Here is a 21,668-nt window from a genome sequence, read left to right on the forward strand (position 1 = left end):
GAAAATACTCATAGTATGAAAGTAACGTAATTTAACATAGTGTGATTAAATATGCTAAACTCCTGCAGAAGAAGATGAGCTGATTCTGAGGGGGTCAGGTGTAACTCATTCAAATTGCAGCATTTTAAACAGGTTTGTTTTTCTTGTATTCAGACAATGATATAATTTTGATGCAATATTTGATAAAACAAATTTAAAAAGTGAGGCGGATTGTTTTCATGTATGCTCAGCCACAAACATTTAAATCAACATACTCGCTTCTTTGGACAAATCTATTCTACAGGTTCATTATGAAAATACAGTAGAACCCCGACTTACGAAATTAATTCGTTCCCGAGGGTCTTTCGTAAGTCGAAAATGTTTGTAAGTCGAAGCACCCATCGCGCCTTTTGAGTGAAAGATAGGCTATAGGCTAATTGCTAACTACAACAACAATACGTCGTTCAAGTGGAACAGCGAAGCGCAAGTACGAAAGCCAAGGGGGTTGTCACATGATTCGGAAGGCATTGTGGTTATTGTAGGCATTCTGGGCTCAGCCAATCAGAGCCAGCGGATTTCGTTACGCGAGCATTTTGCTGTAACACGGGCAGAAATATTGCCGTTAAGTGCCTTCGTAACTTGAATTTTTCGTTAAATGGGGTATTCGTAAGTCGGGGTTCCACTGTATTGCACATCCCAGAGTCTTTTTGTTGCTGTCAGGATGCAGCACTTAAACCTTATGCAGGAAGATTTAGGCTCAATGCTCTATATTTTCAATATAAATGACAAAAATGTATGCAACACTCAGAAACATACTATGAATCACTACAGCTTTAATATTAAGTGACTTATGAATATAAATCTGTGGATGTGATCAGAGCTGATAAAGCGTCCAAGCTTAAACACAGGTGTGGTTTTTAATAAGTAACTTCTTATTGAATCCTTTACCGCAGATGCTGCACTTATAGAGTTTCTCCCCTGTGTGAATTGTCATGTGTTCAGTCAGATGCACGTTTTGTTTAAAACTCTTTCCACAAACTGAACAACCAAATGGTTTCTCTCCTGTGTGAATTCTCATGTGTGTCTTCAAATTGCCCTTGAGGCTGAACATTTTACCGCACTCAGTGCAGCTGAAGGACTCCTTCAGAGGAACTGTCTTCTCACTTTGGTTCTGGCGGAGCTGTGATGGCTCGCCGACACACCTGTGCGTTTTGAGCTGCGTATACCAGGTGAACCTTTTGTCACAAGCGCTGCAGCTGAACCGTTTCTCCTCTGTGTGGACAGACATGTGCAGCGTCATGCGTCTTTTGTGCGCAAATCTTTTATCACAAAAAGGGCAGGTGAAGGGTTTCTCTCCCGTGTGAATTCTTACGTGAAGCTGCAGTGTTCCTTTCTGGCTAAAACTCTTCCCGCAGAACGAACATTCAAACGGTTTCTCTCCTGTGTGGATTCTCATGTGTGCCAAGATGTTCCCGCTACAGCTGAAACGTTTCTCACAGACTGAGCAGCTGAATGGTTTCTCTCCAGTGTGCGTTCTCATGTGGCTGATCAGGTGGTCTCTACGGCAGAATGTCCGTCCACACTCAGAGCAGCTAAATGCCTCCTTATCAGTACTTCTTATCTCACTCAGAGAGACAGCGTCACTCCTCAGAGAGTTTAAATGGGGCAGAGATTCTCCAGGTTCCTTCAAAGTTTTGTGGTTTGCTTCAGTCTCAGGTTCTGGGGCTTTAACATCACTTCCTGGTTGTAAGGAAGTGTCTGGATGTAAGCTCCCACCAGGTCTTGACCTCACATGAATGCCACTGCTGACCATGTCGCTAACCTTGCTGCGGCCTTTTTTCAGTCCTGTGTGGATTTTCATGTGCCTGCTCACGTCACCACTGTACCTGAAACTTTTCTTACAGATGGAGCAGCTGAAAGGTTTCTCTCCTGTGTGAAGTCTCATGTGGCTGATGGAGTTTCCTTTCTGAGAAAATGTTTTGCCACAAAAAGAGCAACTAAAAGGTTTCTCTCCAGTGTGAATTCTCATGTGTGCTTTGAGGTGTGGCTTTCTGCCGAACCTCTGACCACATTCGGAACAGCTGAACGATCGCTCAATGTTACAGTTAATGTCGATAATAGTGAAGTTGTGGTTTTTCCGGCATTTTTGACCTGACTGAGGTTCCTTGTTCTGCTCCCAGTCACCGTCACTCACCTCGGTCTCAGAAGAGTCTGAAGCTTTGTCAGTTCCTGGCTCTGAATGGCTTTCTGAGTCTGAGTTCCTGGCTTCTTTTTTCATTCCAGTCTGATGGCGATGAAGCTGCAAGGACTCTGGTTTCTCCTCAGCATCTTCTTCATTTTTCACGGGACTGAATGTTAACATGGTGACACAGGCCTCCTGCGGACGTCGAAGCTGATCTGCGTCCTGGCTGCTCCAGGCTTCCTCCTGCTCCTCTTTGATGTGTGTGTGCTCTGAGTCCAGGAGGGGGCTCCACTGTTGCTGCTCTTCTTCACCAACAATCACTTTGCGGACATCTGACGGTAAAACTGAAACACAGATAGGACAGATGCTAACAGCTTGTTAACTGAGTTCTAACATGATGCTTTAAGTTAATCTTTACAGGCCTATAGCAGCGAGGATCTGTGCAACAACCTGCTAAACTGTTCCTGTATAACAGAAAGAAGAGGCGTCCTGGAAATGTCAGGTATATGATATTAAACTATTAAACTATACTTTGGTGTGGTTACAAACTCCGATTAATTAATTTTTTTCTATATAGTGCCAAATTACAACAACAGTTGCCTCAAGGTGCTTAATACTGTAAGGTACAATACAATAATACTCAGTAGACAAAGCAGATAAATAAGGAGTCAAACTGTTTCTTGGATACTACAGGCTTTTCTCAAGAACAGATTTTAAATCTGCTGATTATTGATGTTTTTGTTCTTTTAAGAACAGTTGTCATATACACATATTTGTTTTTAAAAAGAAGATATCTGCAAAAAAGACAGCGCTATTTTATAGGTTATTAGTCAGACGTTATGTGAAAGTAGGCAAAATGCTTAGAGGGATCTGAAGGCATCCGCGCAGGAAGTGACCAGCAGGACGAAGCAACCAGAGAAATGAAATGAAAGCCAGCGGTTTCTGGCAACAAAATAATGGTCAGTGACTGAAAGTGAGGCGGCCTCAGGCTGAGATCATGTCAGTTCTGGTGTGAGTGATTAAAGAAGCTACCAATAATACTGACTGACAGTCCAAATCTTACTCTTTCCCTTAGAATGTTCCAGCCCAGTTGTTCTCTGAGGTTTGAAGACTCTGAGAACATCTGGAGCCTGAGCAGGAGGGGCACAGGAGGTAGTGCGCGGCTCTGAGTAGTGATGGATGAAGCGAGGCTTCGTGAAACACTGAAACACTTGGGCTGGAATTCAATCGAGCCACAGAGTGACATCTGCTGGCCAATTTGGCCATCGCTACATCTTAACAATACTTTCCTGTGAAACAGTGATGCACTGGATAACTGTGTCCATCAGTACAAACAAGGACAGAAAAATAAAGACAGCAATCTGTGACTGAGGATGAGTGTGCTTCAGCAAAATTCTCTATCAAAACATTTGTGTTTCTCACCATCGATGTCTTTATAAAGTAAAACACACACAGAAGAGACAACTATGTTTACTGTAATAATCACAGGGTTACAGTTGCTTTTGGGCTCAGTTGGCTCAGAGACTCTGGATGTATTTGCTTGACTTTCAAGATTTCTGGGAGTTAACATCTAACTTAACATCTCATATTCTGACCAATCATAAAAGACTATTTAACACACATCTTTAAATCAGCAACTTCAACCTCTAACCATGAAGAAACTTTCCTGAACTTTAAACTGCTCTGGATTTTCCAACATGTAACACTTGCATGGTGTTTTAGTCAGTGTGAGTGTGGCGCTTCGGTCATAGTGAACCTGCACAATGGGATCAGAACGATGCCACCTTGAAATGAATATGAAAAAAATATTGAAACTGAAATAAATGTACTGAAAAATTGATAGTGAAAAACAATTGATTGAAACCGTCATTTTTTTTCAGTTTCACTCTGCTGGCACTGTTTTGGCGTCCGGGGGCGCGCTGGGGGGCGGGGATTCCGACCCGCATATATTTGCATATATTATGATGCTGACCAATGACTGGAGAAAACACTGACGTCGCAGCTGCGGTCACGGACAAACTTGCACGTGTCTGTTCGGGAATGGCAGCGTTTACATTACCGACTATTTCAAAGTGACAGCCTGAGGTGTTCTTCAGTAAATTGGACTACCAGACAGGAGGACCTGAGGCTCCACCGCATTATTTTTGGTAAGCTAAATGTGTTTCAGAATCAGAATCAGAATACTTTATTGATCCCTGGGGGAAATTATTTTTTGTTACAGTGCTCCATTTTAAACCAACATTAAGACAAGACAGACAATACGCTAACTAAGAATAGTACAATATATACATATATATACATACATAAGTCACTTATAAATAAATAGTTGGAAAAGAAACATGTGTAGCTGTAGCAGCAAACAGTGTGTTAAGTGGATGCGTTGTACAGGGAGATGGCCACAGGCAGGAATGATTTCCTGTGTCGTTCAGTGGTGCATCATGGGTAATCTCAGTCTCTCACTGAACGAGCTCCTGTGACTGACCAGCATGTCATGGAGTGGGTGGGAGGTGTTATCCAACATTGTCTTTATCTTGGACAGCATCCGCCTCTCCGACACCACCTTGAGGGAGTCCAGCTCCATCCCCACAACATTGCTGGCCTTACGGATCAGTTTATTAAGTCTGTTGGCATCTGCGACCCTCAGCCTGCTCCCCCAGCATGCAACAGCATAGAGGATCGCACTGGCCACAACAGACTCATAGAAAATCCTCAGCATTTTCTGGCAGATGTTGAAGGACCTCAGTCGCCTCAAAAAATAGAGACGACTCTGGCCCTTCCTATAAAGTGCTGTGATGTTTTTAGCCCAGTCCAGTTTATTGTCAATGTGTACTCCAAGGTATTTATAGTCCTCCACAATGTCAACACTGACCCCCTGGATTGAAACAGGGGTCAAGTGTTTCCTGGTCTTCCTGAAGTCCACGATCAGTTCCTTGGTCTTTGCCACGTTGAGCTGCAGATGATTCTGCTCACACCACGTGACAAAGGAGTCGACCACAGCCCGGTACTCTGTCTCATCATCCCTGCTGATGCATCCAACCACCGCAGAGTCATCAGAAAACTTCTGAAGATGGCAGGTCTCTGTGCAGTGGCTGAAGTCTGTGGTGTAGAGGGTGAAGAGGAAGGGGGAGAGGACACTCCCCTGTGGTGCCCCTGTGTTGCTAATCACCTTGTCAGACACACACTGTGGGAGACGTACATATTGTGGTCTTCCTGTCAGGTAATCAACAATCCAGGACACCAGAGAAGCATCCACCTGCATCGCTGCTAACTTATCACCCAGGAGGGTCGGCCTGATGGTGTTGAAAGCACTGGAAAAGTCAAAAAACATGACCCTCACAGTGCTCGCCGGCTGGTCCAGATGGGTGTAGACACGATTGAGCAGGTAGATGATGGCGTCCTCTGTTCCGAGACGAGGCTGATAAGCGAACTGAAGGGGATCCAGATGTGTTCTTAAATGTACTGGTCGCAGCTGGTCCAGGATGAGCCTTTCCAGGGTCTTCATGATGTGGGAGGTCAGTGCCACGGGCCTGTAATCCTGGGGGCCACTGGGACGTGGCGTCTTTGGTACAGGGACGAGGTATGATGTCTTCCACATCACCGGGACCCTCTGCAGACTCAGACTCAGCATAAACAGTTTATGAAAGACTCCACACAGCTGGGGGGCACAGGCCTTGAGGACAAGGGGACTCACTCCGTCTGGTCCAGCAGACTTGCCTGAGTGAAGTCTCCTCATTTGCATCTCAACCTGGTATTGAGTGAAGGTGATGGGTGGGGGAGGGGTGTCAGGAATCTCACAGGAGGCAACATGTGAAGAGAGAGGCTGGCACAGTGGTGTGGCTCTGGATTCCAGGCTGACTGCAGGTGAGGTTGTGGGGGTGGGAGCAGACACTGTGGTGTCGAATCTATTGAAAAACAGATTCAACTCGTCGGCTCTATTCTCACCTCCCTCAGCTCCCCTGCTGTTGGTTGGCCTGAATCCAGTGATGGTCTTCATGCCCCTCCACACCTCTCTCATGCTGTTCTGCTGGAGTTTCCACTCCAGCTTCCTCCTGTAATTGTCCTTAGCCTCTCTGATCTTGTCCTTTAGTAACACCTGGATCTTCCTCACCTCCTCTTTGTTGCCCCCTCTGAAAGCCCTCTTCTTGTTGTTGAGGAGGGCTTTGATGTCCTCAGTCACCCACGGCTTGTTATTTGGGTAACAATGAACAGTCTGAGCTGGAACAATGGAGTCGGTGCAGAAAGTTATGTAGTCTGTGATACACTCAGTAAGCCCATTGATGTCCTCGGCGTGAGGCTCACAGAGTGTTTCCCAATCGGTCACCTCGAAACAGCCCTGTAGTTCCGCTATTGCCTCCTCTGACCACCTCCTAACAGTCCTGGTGGTCACAGGTTCCCTCCTCACAATTGGCACATAGCGGGGGGTGAGGTGAATCAGGTTATGATCTGACCTACCAAGTGGGGGGAGGGAGGAGGAGCTGTATGCATCCTTGACGTTAGCATACAGTAAGTCTAAAGTTTTCTCTCCCCTGGTGGGACAGTCCACATATTGTTTGAATGTTGGTAGTGTATTGTCCAGTGATACATGGTTGAAGTCACCCGAGATCACAATAAAGGCACTCGGGTGCTGAGTCTGTAGCCGAGCTATGGCAGAGTGGATAGTGTCACATGCAGCTGTGGGGTTAGCAGAGGGGGGAACATAAACAGCCACCAAGATGACGTGAGAGAATTCCCTGGGTAAATAATACGGCCTGAGTCCAACAGCACACAGTTCAGTGTCCGGGCAACAAATCCTTTCTTTGATTGTTATGTTGGCAGGGTTACACCACCGGTTGTTAACTAAAACAGCAAGCCCACCTCCTTTACGCTTACCGCTAGCGATGCTGTCCCTGTCCGCCCGAACAGTGTGGAAGCCTTCCACGGAAACGTTCTCATCGGGAATGTCCTGGTGCAGCCATGATTCGGTGAAACACATCAGGCTACACTCTCGGTATTCCCTCTGACTCCGTACCAGTGCTGAGAGCTCGTCGATTTTACTTGCCAACGATCGCACATTTCCCATCACGATAGACGGCAGACACGGTTTAAACCTCCTCCTCGCTTCGAGCCTCCGCTGTCTCACCGTCACCTTTTTTCTTCTCTTCTGTCCTTGACCTCTGCATCCCCGATGTGTTTTCCTCCAAATTTCAGCTGGTACTTCTGCGGGCCTGGCCAGCGAGCCAGCCGGCATCAGGGCGATCAGCTGATCTCTGGAGTAAACAGTCCGTGCGTGTAGGAGATGTGCTGCGGTCCCGTTCCATGATAAAAGTAACAGTTCCACGGCCACCAGAAGAACAAAAACTCTCTCAATCCACATGATTGAGTAAGAGATAGAAAACGGAGGAAAATACAAGTCAGAAAAAAAAAAGAATACGTAAGAAAAAAGAGCTAAACTAAGAGAAAAGCAGGAGCGACTGTAACAGGCTGCACGCTGGTTGGTGCATGCGGACATTAACGCCAACTTTTAAATTCCCCTCATTAGTCAATAGCTATGGATTAAATAGCAAAGCCCGATACTTATGTACTGAAACCAACTACTTCCGCTTGGCAGCTTAAGTTAAAATTTTTAATTTTTCCTCTGATTATTTTTTAGCACTGACTGTATATTTTTAAACTGAGTTTGTTGCAAATATTCAGGTTAAAAAACTGTCCGAATTATTTTTAATGAGTTATGTTCACAAAGTCACATGTGCAGTACTCTGTACAGCTTGCATCCTTTAGGACAAATAATTTGAAACATTAATATTTCTTGTTCAATACTGAGCTGATAACACCTCCGTATGTTGTGACCAGGATGCAGCAGCAGACTGAACCTCGACTGAAACCTGCTCCATCATCTCATCTTTGCAGATGTCCATTTATAAAGCATCAACAACTCAAAGGTAAACATGATATTAGAAAATGTGTTAGTAAAGCCTTTAAAACAAATAAAAAATAAACAGCTGTCAGCAGAACTGTAGGACTGAACAACTTCAGATCCCGAGTGTGTGAGGACGGAGAAGGATCAGCTCTATTTCAGATTTGAGATAAACTTTATATTTCAGTTTGTGATGATTACAGGAGCTGTCCTCAGATTCAGACCTCAGCACCACCCAGTGACAGCAGACAGATCATCCTATATCTTCAGTCTTTGTAGTAACTCCAAAATTAACTGAAGAAAACAGTACAAAGGTTAAAGTACCACATGTGCTGTCAGTGAAAGCTGCAGCTGTTTTATTGATAAATTTAAAGACAAAAAGTCAAAAGGATTAATCACCCCTGTAACTGTGTCACTATACATCAGCATTAACAGGACCTCAGTTTGGTGTTTCAGGAAACTGCTGATCTCAGACCTGCACAACTATGGCGTTATTTTTGTGCCACTCTTCTGAGCGCACGTAAAAAAAATTTGCAGGTGCAAGTGTTGCATTTTGAGGAGAAATTTATTTTGAGCGAAGAAAAGCTGAATTTGAGTGAACAAAATTCATTACTGCGTGCAAAAACATGTATTTCAGTGTTTGCTATTATCCACACACACACACACACACACACACACACACACACACACACACACACACACACACAACAGCAGCCCCTCTCACTCAGTTTTTGCATTTGCGCTCGCTCGCAATGTGTTGCTCGCGCTCTCAACATTTCTGCCAGTGCGTGCTCAACTCTTTCTCTACACCGTTATATTTGTGCCACAAAACCAGCCAATCACAGACTTGGATGCAAAAAAATCTGATTGGCTGTTCTGGTCTCCAATCAGCTTGAAATGATGAAATGCAATATCCCAGAATGCATTTCGTCCAAAACTCAAACGAGGCAGTGGCGGAGGAACGCAGAGGGGCGGAGTTTGAAATATTACTCTTTCTGGGTCACAAAATAAACTTTTAAGATATTTTCATGCGAGAATGTTTCTGTGTAAACTTCTAATATCTGCTCGATTCATCAAGACATCACATATTTGCATAAGTGCTCTAATGTTTTCGGAGATGCCTGTTACCCACCAGCTGACCGCACAGCTGGACTGGCCATTGGGCATCCTGGACATTTGCCCGGTGGGCCGATGATGATTCTTCATTTTTATGTTTGCTTGTTTTTGTAATGGTATAAACAATGAAAGGTGGTGGATTAACCAATTGGTCATGATCAGCTCTGGGCTGGACCAATTACAACACATCTGTATGGAGGGGAAAAGGAACACGATTCGTCCTGGACTTCAGCTACAATGAAAAAGACACAAAGCTGGAGTTATTCTGTCTTTACGTTGCACAGCTACCTCTTCTTCTCTCATTCTCTCCCCCTCCCTCTCCTGTTGCTACTTCAATCATGAAATTGATCAATGATCAGCTGTCATTAGAATTTATTTAATATTACTTTCTAGTATCAGCTGATGTTTGCTGGAGCCACAGCTGTAAAGCTGCTGCTCATGGTATCGGTTTGGAAACATGAAGGTGATACAAATCATACATATATACCAACAAGACAGTGTACGTCACTGTCACAACAGCGTTTGTTTTATTCAAAGGATTTATGGTTTTTCCTGTAACACCTGGTGGTGTAGTCGGTGATCTTTTGTCAGTTCAGCCTTTTATATTATGTTTAACCCGAGTGACCACCCGGTCGGCTGGTGGGTAACAGGCACCTCCGAAAACATTAGAGCACTTGTGCAAATATGTGATGTCTTGATGAATCGAGCAGATATTAGAAGTTTACACAGAAACATTCTCGCATGAAAATATCTTAAAAGTTTATTTTGTGACCCAGAAAGAGTAATATTTCAAACTCGCAGCAATGAAGTTTGTTCACTCAAATTTTGCTTTTCTTCGCTCAAAATAAATTTCTCCTCAAAATGCAACACTTGCACCTGCAAACCTTTTTTACGTGCGCTCAGAAGAGTGGCACAAAAATAACGCCATTCACAACTTCTGTTTTAAACACTGAATGTACTCAGCTACATGAAGAGCACGTGATGTTTTCTCTGACACAATAAAGGTTGTTAGTTGTATTTGAACTAAAAACTTGTGATCTGGAATTTCACTGTTTTTTGACACTAGTGTGTTATTTATCATAAAGTAATTCAGAGTCATTCATACCAGAGTAACCAGAGAGCACAACATATATTTAACTTTCTACAGGACTTAAAGCTATGACATTATGTAAAAGTCCAGACCCTCTGAGGATTATCTGAGTACTTCTAACATTACACAAAGCAAAGGTCTCCATCAGTGTTCATGAAATGCTGGGTTCATCCTTCTTGTGAGGGAGCTGCTGGTGAAGATCACGAGCCCTGCTGGATCCCGGCGATGAGTTTCAGTCTTCCTGGTGTTTCTGAAATGATGCCTCTCACTGTGGGTCAACAGAACTTCTGGCACAGGACAGCTGTAATGAAAGAAATTGAAGTTTTGGAAATGCCCTATATGTGAGAAGCAGATTTTGTATTTACTTTTCTTTTGCCAATCAAGATAACTAAAAGTATAATTTTCACCATTCAATTACTAACCTTGTCATCTCCTGCACTGTCTGTTCTGGGCTCTGGGCTCGTCCTTCCCAGCGCTCATGAGACTGCTTTGCTGCACTGTGGTATGAGGTGCTAACCTGTTGAGTGTTGGGAAGGTTAATGTATTTCACTACACATTACAGAAGTAACATATTCTGAATACTTTACAACTACATGAATGTGCTATTGCTGTGTGATTTATTACTGAAGGTTACTCTCCATACCAACACCAGCTAGATGTTTAAATCTTAATATATATGAGTAACAGTAGGTGGACATTAGGTAAGGCTGCACTTTTTGCAGTCATCTCGTATAGAAAACGAATCCTAGCGTATATAAAACAGGTCCGCGGCTCTGAACCGTAGTAAAGGGACCTCTGGCTGATACGAAAACTAGCTTTACTTTGTTGTCTGGGTCAACTTTGCTAGCGAGAGACAGAGGGAGGCGTTGAAAGGCTGCTCCAACGGAGCTTATTGTTTCAGAGGAAAACAGAAACACGGCGTACAGTCGAGTCTTAACAGCTTACTCACAGCTGGGCTCGTCAGGCTCTCTGTTTGGCTACTTTTCCTTGTTCTCCCTCCCTCGCTCACAGACACATCACGGGTACAGCAGTGCATTCTCCCTGCAGCACGGACTACACTGCCCAACAGGGTACATTGTTTAGGGCGATGCCTGTAACACTCTGCTATTGCCTTCATATTAAATCATTTTTGTGAATAATTTTTAAAAATATTTCTTCACTTATGTAGGGGTGACATGGACTGCGAGATAGAGAGGGCATGTTTTGTTTGGGTTTACCAGAATTACCAGAAACAGAGAGGACATAGCCGAACATATGAAACAGGAAAATACCGCCATGTAATCCATTTATTTCAGCAAAGTAACTGTATTCTGAATACCACGGTTAAACAGTAACTGTAACTGATACATTTACTCATATTTTGTATTTTAAATACGTAACGCCGGTGCATGTATTACGTTACTGCCCAACACTGCCTGTTGAGATCCTGAGATCCGCTCCTAGAACACCGGCCTCCAACTCCTACAGAGACACGGGTGTCCCTAAATTTAGCAAATATTAGCTTCAGGCTAGCTTGCTACGACGAATAGGCTAATACCAGCATTTTACCACAACTTCACCAGATGTAGCTAAAAAAACTAAACTAATGTCCAGCCCAGTGGGACAGCAAGAAAAGATGACAAAAATATTTACTTACCTGCGGTTTAGAGGGTCAAGCTGAAATTGAAGCAGCCATTGAAAGACGGGAAGAGAGAATGATGGCAGCTTGGTCAGCACTAGTGGCCTCTATAATGTATGCAAATACACGCAGGTCAGAATCCCCGCCCCCCCAGCGCGCCCCCGGACGCCACAACAGTGCCAGCAGATTGAAGCTGAAAAAACAAAAATTTGTTTCAATTAATTGTTTTTCACTATCAATTTTATTTTCACTTTCAATACAAGATTTTTCAGTACATTTATTTCAGGTTTTTTCAGTTTCATTTCAAGGTGGCGTCATTCTGATCCCACAGTTTTTGCGTTATTCCCAATAAAAGCATCAGTGGGAATAAAGAAGAAGGAAAAACATACTGAGGATGAAGTCACTGCTGCAAATTACATTTTCTGTTGAAAGTAGAAAAAATTTGGGAACAGACGAAGGCAAAGCTGTTGTATTTTCTCACTGAAAGCAGAGGCGGTTTTTAGTAAGTTTCCAGTGCAGCGTGCCTCTCTCTGTCTGCTGGAGTGTTGGAGCGCACACACCAGTCTGTCTGTCTCTAACCTATAAGCTAGTAATCATTCAAATAAGACATTTATATATTATGATATATAAATTACATATCGATATAATGTTCTAGATAGTCTAGTCTTCTGGCTACTATTCACAATCCACAGGAAAAATAATAAGAGAGAGAGGGGATTATTTTGTTTTGCACATGCACGTATAATTAATTGAAGTTGTAGTATAAAAAAATATGAATTCATTAATTCAGAAGTCCAAACGATTCTGAATGTTTGCTCCCGGCAATATAACACTGAATATTTCATCAGTGACATGTGAGGTTACCTTAAACACAGCCCGGCAGTCTTTTTTCTCTTGAACAATAAAATATTAAAAACTGTCGTGAGTTCACCTGGTGATATTCTCACGCACGAGGCAACTGCGAAAACGGCAAATAAACGAATGTTGTTCACAGCACAGAAAGAGTCAACCATCATTATCGTTCCCCTCGTGCAGCCTCACAGCTAAAGTGTGCAGGTTACTTTGTGTGCACTCAAATGGAGTCGAGTCAACCAGCGCTACCTGTGTCACAGCCTCCTATGGAACGCCAGCACTGACATGATGAATTAATTAAATACACCATTAAATAATTAATAAAAATTGGAAATAATTCATTAAATAAACACACTTAATTAATTAATAACACATTTAAATCATTATTGACAATTTTAATTATTTAATGATGCATTTAATTCATTTTGGCACTTTTGTCCCCTTCATGTCTCACCTTGAAATCATTTCATCTGTCAGCCTCACCCATCAAACTCAGGGGGCGGGGTTAATGCTGCCACTGCAGCTTCTCTAACATTTGATTGGTTGTCGTGCAAAGCAAGTCAAGACAGGTCGATCCTAGATAATAGATTGCTTGTGTGGACTTGGGGCAGCCAGGTATCCCAGAATGCATTTCAAATCACAGGCAGCAATGGTTTTAAAATAACCTGTTTTGCTGTCACCAGCTACACTTTTAACAGTGTTTTCGCCGCGAATGTCACACGTCTGGTCAGGTTGTCAACATAGAACGTGTTTGCAAAAGTGCTCAGGTGTTCTCAGAGACGTCACTCGCTCTGCGAACAGTCAGCTGACAGAGAGCACCGAGCTCACAGCCCCGGTGTTCCAGCTTCACTGTTTGTTTGTTTTTGTCTGTTTGTTTGGGGTTTTTTGTTTTTGGGGGGGGGGGGGTTACGTTAACCGGTTTGTTTACATTTTCCACTCTCCGTGTTCCACATGTTGCTTTCGCAGATTCTCATTTTCACCGAACGATCGTCTCTTTCCGCCTGGTCTTGTGTCTCTGTGCTTCTGTAACATAAAGAACGAGCTGACATTTTTCTCACGAAACCAGCGATCAGCTCAACAGACCCTCAGTTTACCTGCATGCATCTGTCAGCTGTTTAACACCTGCTGCTAATTCAAGAAACACGCCCACGTTACCTGGTGATAGTCACAGTTTAACTGGGCAGCTGGTGCTCGATATAACGCAATGTCAGCGCATTTTTCTGCACAAGATAAGTAAATATAGTGTTTTCCCCGAGCGCAGAGCTGCTGGAGCTTGTTTCCTTACAGAGCACTTTATAGGCGAACAGCTTCATCAGCGGCTGATGTCCAATCACAGCTTTGAAACCTCAGCTGAGTTTTAGCTCTCAGTGTTTAAACGCTGGACTTCATTCACTCAGGTTCTGTCTGTCGGGTCACGTTTACTTCGCTGTTTTATTTACAACTGAGCAAATCGGTTTGGCTGAGGTTAAAGTTATGTTTCATAACTGCATAGTTTCACAGACGTTTAATGGTTCACTGGCACATGTGTTAGACTGAACTATTCTGGTGTGTTTTGGATTTAACAGTGAATTTTGAGATTAAACTGACATTTAAAACGTTTTTATTGAAAGAGGAAAGAGAAGAGAAGGCGCATTTCCACCGAGAGGAGCAGAGTTTGCAATAGAGATGGCACGATACCACTTTTTTATGTCCGATACCGATATCACAAATTTGGATATCTGCCGATACCGATATGAAGCTGATATAGTGTTTTTTTAATCAATAAAACTGTTTTTTAATATCTTGCTGCATTTTGTATAAGTTCATACTCAAGTTTAACTAAACAACAACACTAAAGCTATTCTGTTATACCTGTATGTAAAAAACACACTGCACCCAAAATATTTCATAGTTCAGCAAAACTGATCAATCTAATAAACTTAAACCTGCTCCATCCTCCCTACTCTGGTATTTTAAAGAGTACTTACCAGAAATATTAAACAACCTAACTAACAGGGCTGCAAACTCCCAGCAAAAAAATAAAATAGGGAACCACCCCCGCCCTCCACCTCATGATGCTTAATTGACATAATCAACCTTAATTTGATGCAGTGTGAAAAAATGCACAGAAATCAATTATTTTTCAAGAATAATTAAACAGATTCAACATCTTTCTTCAACAGAACTGCAGACTGCACAGATGGTTCCCAAAGGAAAAAGTACTACAGCTTACTAGGGTATATTAGACTTAACAGTTACTATATACAGTAATGGACTTCTATATATTTTACATCAGATTAAAACTTTGGGTGTAAGATTCAGATAATTATTTATTAAAAGCTCCACATTTTAAATGAGTGTCAGTTTTGGCCGGCGGTCATAGGTTCTGTCCAATAATATGACGCGAGACTGGAGTAAAAGACATCCATGGATTGGCCCTTTACTAAAGAAGGAGCATGATAAGAGCACAAACACTAACTACAACTAGTGATGGGACGTTCTGTATCGAGGCTTCGGAGCGTGTGTCGAGTAATGGAGGGGGCGTTTCCGCAAAGCGCGTATCGAGGCTTGCTTCATTTATGGGAGGAGCTGAAAATGATGACGTCCGAAGCCTCGCTGCCCGGCTGTACCACGTGACTGGTTCATGAAGTGGTTCGAACTTTGCCGCGAGATATGACAGCGATATAAACCCTCAGACTTCATTCAAAATGTGGGTGTTTGATGGAGAGTTGCGGTTAGAGAGAGTTTGGAGACCGTTTGGAGGTTTATGAGAGTGAGGAGAGAAAGTCAGGAGAGAATGGAGCCAGCTAAGAAGAGGAGGATGTCCTCCCCTGTGTGGGAACATTTTGATCTTATTCCTCCCAACAAGGTATGTAAATTTCTACAGACGATGTATTTTCATGATACTGATGGTGCAATACAATTTATGTTGAGCTGTCTTGACTTTTGTACAAGGTGAAGTGTTTGCTATGTGCCAGGGAGCTGGGCTATAACAACAACACCTCATCCATGCTTAGGCACTACAGAGCTTTGCATGAGAATAAGGGAACACCGATTGTGGAGCAAGACCAGGTGAGCCATCAAATGCAATGATAATATAGCATGCAGTAATGTTACTAAATGATATAACAATATTATACAACTGTTATAAGTTACGTGTGTGATATTTATATTTGTGCTTTATCTTTATTGTCTTTCCTCAGGAGAACAATCTCAAATAGAGGAAGACCTGGTTACCATGGTGATTGAGGACTCCCAGCCATTTAGCATTGTGGAGGACAAAGGATTCAAAAGATTTGTTAAATCATTAGATCCTAGCTATGTTCTCCCCACTAAAAAGGTCATAAAAGCAGTGAAAATTTAGTTTTTACAGAATAAAATGTGAACAGGCAGGACTGAGGCTCAAAGCCTCAGTGTGTAGCTGTCCATACCTCAACGTTACAAAAGCACAACTACTGTCCACACCCCACCCACACCTCACCTCACAGTAAATGATCATTTCCATTTCAAGCATTTCCAAATAATCATTTCCCATACTGCCACTATAAATATACACAGTATACTGCATCACTACAATATAGATGTTTTACACACTCCTTTTGTTGTTGACATTTACAGGCTGTGTGCAAAATGCCACACTCTTCAAATTCATGCCAGCTATTATTTTTACGTCCAGTAGGTGTCCTGCTAGAGCAAATGAAGCTTCATGAAGCTTCGCGTTGGGGTGAACCAATTGGATGAAACGCTTCAGTGCTTCATGAAGCTTCATCTGCCCATCACTAACTACAACTAAACAAAATGGCTTCCTTTTATACTCTACCTTTTCAGGTGAGCATCCGGAATAGCCCAAGTATGGGGGTTAACTAATCAAAATGAACACATAACCCTCCACACAAACAAACATACAATAACATTAAAGCACATCACAAACATATACATATTTCCAACACATACTATAAACAGACCAATAACATAAGCTTCACTCATTTCTATCTAAATTAAAACCCTCTTTAACCACACTCCCTAACCCGGCACACTGGTCTGCTCCAAGAGCTCTTAAACAGGTGATTGAGCCGCTTTCACTCTTTTGCTCCACATCCTGCAAGAAGCAACCAGGACAGGTGAGTACCTTTACAAGTTCTCATTTCACATACGTTTAGGTTATTGATAAATGATTAACTGCAAGCAGCTCTAACTTTGGCTCTTCTCCGACACAGGTAGGATGGCCAGGTCCACTGTCTCTTTTCCGTTACAAGCTGTCAATTTAATCGTATGTCAAATAACCTAATAAAAGACTCCAGAAAGAGATCCTGGTGTAGAAAGTAATATTAAATACATTCTAACAACAGTCAAGCTTAAACGTGCTGCTGTTGTTCAGCCGCTGGTTTCCTCTTTCTGGCGCAAAAACAAAGAAGAGAGACGATCAGCTGATCATTGATCAGTTTCATGATTGAAGTAGCAGCAGGAGAGAGAGAGAGGCAGTCGCTCCATATATCGGTTGTTAAGCTTAACGCTGGAATGCTTTACAAACATTCAGAGATGAACTTACACACTTGCTTTACTTCTCTCTGGGATCACTTCCTCAGAGATGAAATGCCGGTTTGGTAGCGAGGCTACAAACACACAGCCGCTCTATCACGTGACCACACTGCTGCGACGTGCTACGGTTATGAGCAGAGTTACGCCGTGTAGTTTAGTGAGGTGCTTTTTTGATATTTAATGGATCTGATTACATCTTTTATTTCTCTCTGATATCCGATCCAGTAATTTGGGTCAGTATCAGACCGATACGTAATATCGGATCGGTCCATCAACAGCGTGTTCATCATGCAGACTGCAACCTGCACAGAAATATTACATCTGTTTTTTAATAGTTATTCAACTGTATTCTAAGCACAGTTTAGAGTTTACTTAACTAAAAATAAATGAGGTTAACATATGATTTGTGTGTTTTTTGGGGGTTTTTTGGGGTGTTTCGGTCATGTTACGTTTACCTGTCAAAGGCTTGTTAGAAACTATGAAACACATCGTGGCTCAAGAGTTGGGCGTTCGCCTTGTAATCACAAGGTTGCTGGTTCGAGCCCCGGCTTGGACAGTCTCGGTCGTTGTGTCCTTGGGCAAGACACTTCACCCGTTGCCTACTGGTGGCGGTCAGAGGGCCCGGTGGCGCCAGTGTCCGGCAGCCTCGCCTCTGTCAGTGCGCCCCAGGGTGGCTGTGGCTACAATGTAGCTGCCATCACCAGTGTGTGAATGACTGGATGTAGTGTAAAGCGCTATACAAATACAGGCCATTTACTATTTACATCGTGCAGACTTCTGGATGTTAGAAGAAAACTAATACTGCTCATGAAGGAGACTAAAGGCAGGAAGGTGTCCTTTAAAACTAAACCTGTTAATAGGACCTCCCTATTTATATCACAGTTAATGATATAGCACGTGTATTTCAGTAATAGCCTGCTGATTTCAGTGGTGAACAGTCACACAGCTCCGTGGGCGTTATCTGTGATACTCCTTAACTATAACTTATCCAAGTTAACTTCAGTTAACCATTCAGACAGTCAGACGGTTCTTTTGCAATGAAAAATCTAAACACCCATGTCACTGGTAGGTTTCCAGCTGTTTACATTACAGCTGCTTATGCAGTAACCATGGTAACCACAGACTCTGAGTGGCTGGATCGACGCAGGTCAGGCAACAATTTTACATGTATGATCTTAAAACAGGACACAGCCACTATACGTGCTGGCCTCATATCAAATGTGAAGGCAGACTGAGTCTATGTTTGACGTTTTTTTATATCTAATCTTCCTCTCAAACATTTAAACAGCAGCGAGTCTGCAGCTGAGGGAACACAAACTCAAACTGTTCGAACAGGTTTGTTAATTTGGTGATTTATTAAATGTGTAACTGTTATCCTAATCTGCTGCTGAGTCTCTTACGCTGATGAAAATGCAGAAAACACAGATCACACCTGTTCAACCAATCACTTTCATTCCACTTTGATCTGGACAAACTGACGCTTCATCTCTGTTACAGTGTTGCTATATGTTTGTTCTTTATGCTGTAGATTTTCACGTCTCTGGAATAGTTGGCAGTAATAAGGATGATTTTCTGTAAAATCATACTGATATGAGCCGTGACATATTCGTAGATGACAGTTAGATAGTCAGCTGGGAAACTCTGTGTTAACTCATGGAGCTGAGGATATCGTGGACATGCTGAGACTCGCTCCGTGGTGTACAGGGCCGTTTACCCTCATGATTAATATTCACAATAAAAATATTAGCCGAACATCATGAAGTCTGTATGTGTTTCATAGTGTCGAACAACCTTTGTACAGTTAAAGCCAGCAGTTACTACATGACGGAAACACCAACGTTATCTCTTTTATGTGTTTATACACAGGTCACGCTGATTACTGAACAAAAACCTAAAGATCAGATGTTAATCGAATTTATTTGCTCTCTCTCCTCCTCAAACATGTTTTTGATGTTAGTTATAATTCAGAATTATACTGAAACACGTAGGACACATAAGAACATCAGGAAATAAAACACCGATAAATATAACCTCAGTAAAAGAAGTCAGCGGGGGTTACTACAGCTGTGTACCGGGGCCTGCGCTTTGTCGGTGGGATTACTTGCGAGGCGAGCGGGTCTATCCCACGCTTTGCCGTGAGACTGGGCAGACATCTCCGAAATCATTGAAGCACTTTTGCAAAGAGGCTGTATCTTGACAAACCGACCAGACACATGAAGATTAAACCACTACATTCTCCTCTAAAAAATATTAAAACGGTATTTGGTGACACACAAACAGGGTTTTTCAAAGCTCAGTTCTGTTAGCTTCCACATGCAGGTTGTTGTGTGCTAGAAACAATGGCCACCAGGCCAAAGCAATGGTTTTGACTCGATCAGCGTTAGCCCCGCCCCCTGAGTTTGATGGGTGAGGCTGACAGATAAAATTATTTCATGGTGAGACCCGAAGGAGTCAACTGTGCCAAAATGAATTAATTAAATGTGTCCAAAATATTTATTTAATTCATTATTTCCCATTTTAATTAATTATTTAATGGTGTATTTAAATAATTCATTATGGCATTCCTGGCGTTCCATAGCCTACAGCCACATTAACTTGTGACAAGCATCTGCACCACGTTTTATTCCTGTTTCATGGACAATACATTTGGAACTTTCAGTGTTTTCTGTTCTTGTGTCTTGCACATAAACCTTAAACCAATGAAATGGTATTGTGTACTTACTGTCAGCCTACCTACATCAGTAAGAAATGCCGAATTAGGTGATTTCTAGAACTTTGTGTATATAGTTTGGCAAATCGTTTTCAAACCCACCGCCGTCTTTCGCTACTCAGGTTAAACATGATATATGAGTCACTTAGCTTAAAATGTTATTGTTTGGCTTTTTTCAGTGTTTTATTTGTTCCTGAGTAAATCGGTTTGGCTGAGATTAAAGTTTTTACACAGCTGAATAAACGTCAAGCAGACAGCTGATCATCAGAAGTGTGAGATGCTCGAGAATTTACTCCAGTGTCCTGTTATAGTTTAGATAGCAAGGAGTTTATTAAACTTCACCGAAACAATCTGCAGATTTCATTAAACTTTAATAAACTATCATCTTGTCTTTATTGTTAGTTAGCACCTTAAACACTTAAAGCTGTCAGCTAATGATAGTTATATAAGAGCAGATGCTGCTGGTGCAATAAGCTGTACCTGTACGTCCAATGGATGATGATCTGATTAGTCGACTATCAAAATAACCGTTTGTGGCAGCCCTAGTGCGCAGCAATCTGCAGTAACTTTAAGCATGTTCAGCTGCTTCATTCTACAACCTGACTTTGGATGAGTGACTGTGGCAAGACACAATTTCTCTACTCGACGTGGTGATAGAGGCAGGTGCAGATGTGTGTTCATCTGGCTGCAGGCTATGGCACTTGGCCACAGGTACGTGGAGTGCACTCCATCTGAGACTGCTCCAGCTACTGTATGATCCAGCGACAAAAAAAGGACCGTATGCAATTTTTGGAAATTAAATCACGAATACTGTTAACTTAGAAAGTTTACGTTTTAAAGCCAACTCGGGTCAAAAGTCAGAAACACACCAGCTGGCACACCTGAGTCACTCGCGCTACGGAGCAGTGTTTCGAAACATCTGAAGCTGCACAGCGTCTGTGTGCAGCTTCCATCCCCAGCTCTGAGGGGTTAGCCTGCTCCGTGGACTGTCACTTTTCCCCGCAGCGCCTCTTTGCTCCCTCACGGAGATCGTCAGTGTCTCACTGACTCACTAAACAGCCTCTCATCCAGTAACAAAAGCCTCTGACGGCGGACAGTCGGACAAAGACATGTTTTCTTGTCGGACTTTTTGACCACCGTTGTCTTAGCTGGGCAATAGCTTAGCACCGCGGTTCCGGTAGATAAAACCGAGCAAACCTTCGCCCTGCAGCTTCGGTTCAGGGTCCAGAACCACATCCGGGACTTCACGGTAGCGGTCCATGTCTGCTCCGCTCACAGAACCGCAGAACACCCAGCGGCTGTTTATCTGTTGTTTGAGAGACGTGGTTTGCTCTGCTGCAGCATCGATAAAACGGGCTGATGTTAGAAAACTACTTCCGGGCGCGATTTTCACAGTAAAATAATCTTTCGAGTTTTTTTTTTTTTTTTTTCACTTTAGGTTCAAGTAAATGAGAGGATGTAAACGAAAGGAGTTTACATCCTCTCATTTACCACATTTCATTCTTTGTTTTTTATTATAAGTAATAGTAGTAGTGGGAGTAGTAGTATAATTATTAACAAGTAGCTGTCACATATATGTGACAGCTGATACTCAGCTGCAGTTTGTTACTGTGCTTGTTGGACCTTCTCGTTCAAACACCAGGTTGATGCTGCCAGCGTCTCCTCCTCCTTCCTGCTACATGTGATAGAAAAGACTGTATATAAAGGACA

General features: G+C 42.7%; 1 protein-coding gene and 1 long non-coding RNA gene across 2 annotated transcripts; both read right to left on the reverse strand.

Moving 5' to 3' along the window:
* Window positions 1-511: 511 nt before the first annotated feature.
* LOC113014440 (gastrula zinc finger protein XlCGF57.1-like) lies at window positions 512-21,326 on the reverse strand. Its single transcript, XM_026155982.1, has 2 exons — window positions 21,156-21,326; window positions 512-2,505 (listed from the first exon to the last, which is right to left on the reverse strand). The coding sequence occupies exons 1-2, from the start codon at window positions 21,217-21,219 to the stop codon at window positions 878-880; spliced, it is 1,692 nt and encodes a 563-aa protein (XP_026011767.1). The 5' UTR covers window positions 21,220-21,326; the 3' UTR covers window positions 512-877.
* LOC113014446 (uncharacterized) lies at window positions 10,282-12,009 on the reverse strand. The gene is made up of 3 exons (XR_003270968.1): window positions 11,897-12,009; window positions 10,683-10,777; window positions 10,282-10,561 (listed from the first exon to the last, which is right to left on the reverse strand). It is a non-coding gene; the product is annotated as an uncharacterized LOC113014446 (long non-coding RNA).
* Window positions 21,327-21,668: the final 342 nt, after the last annotated feature.

Source organism: Astatotilapia calliptera, chromosome 22, assembly GCF_900246225.1.
Source record: "Astatotilapia calliptera chromosome 22, fAstCal1.2, whole genome shotgun sequence".
NCBI classification, from domain to species: Eukaryota; Metazoa; Chordata; class Actinopteri; order Cichliformes; family Cichlidae; genus Astatotilapia; species Astatotilapia calliptera.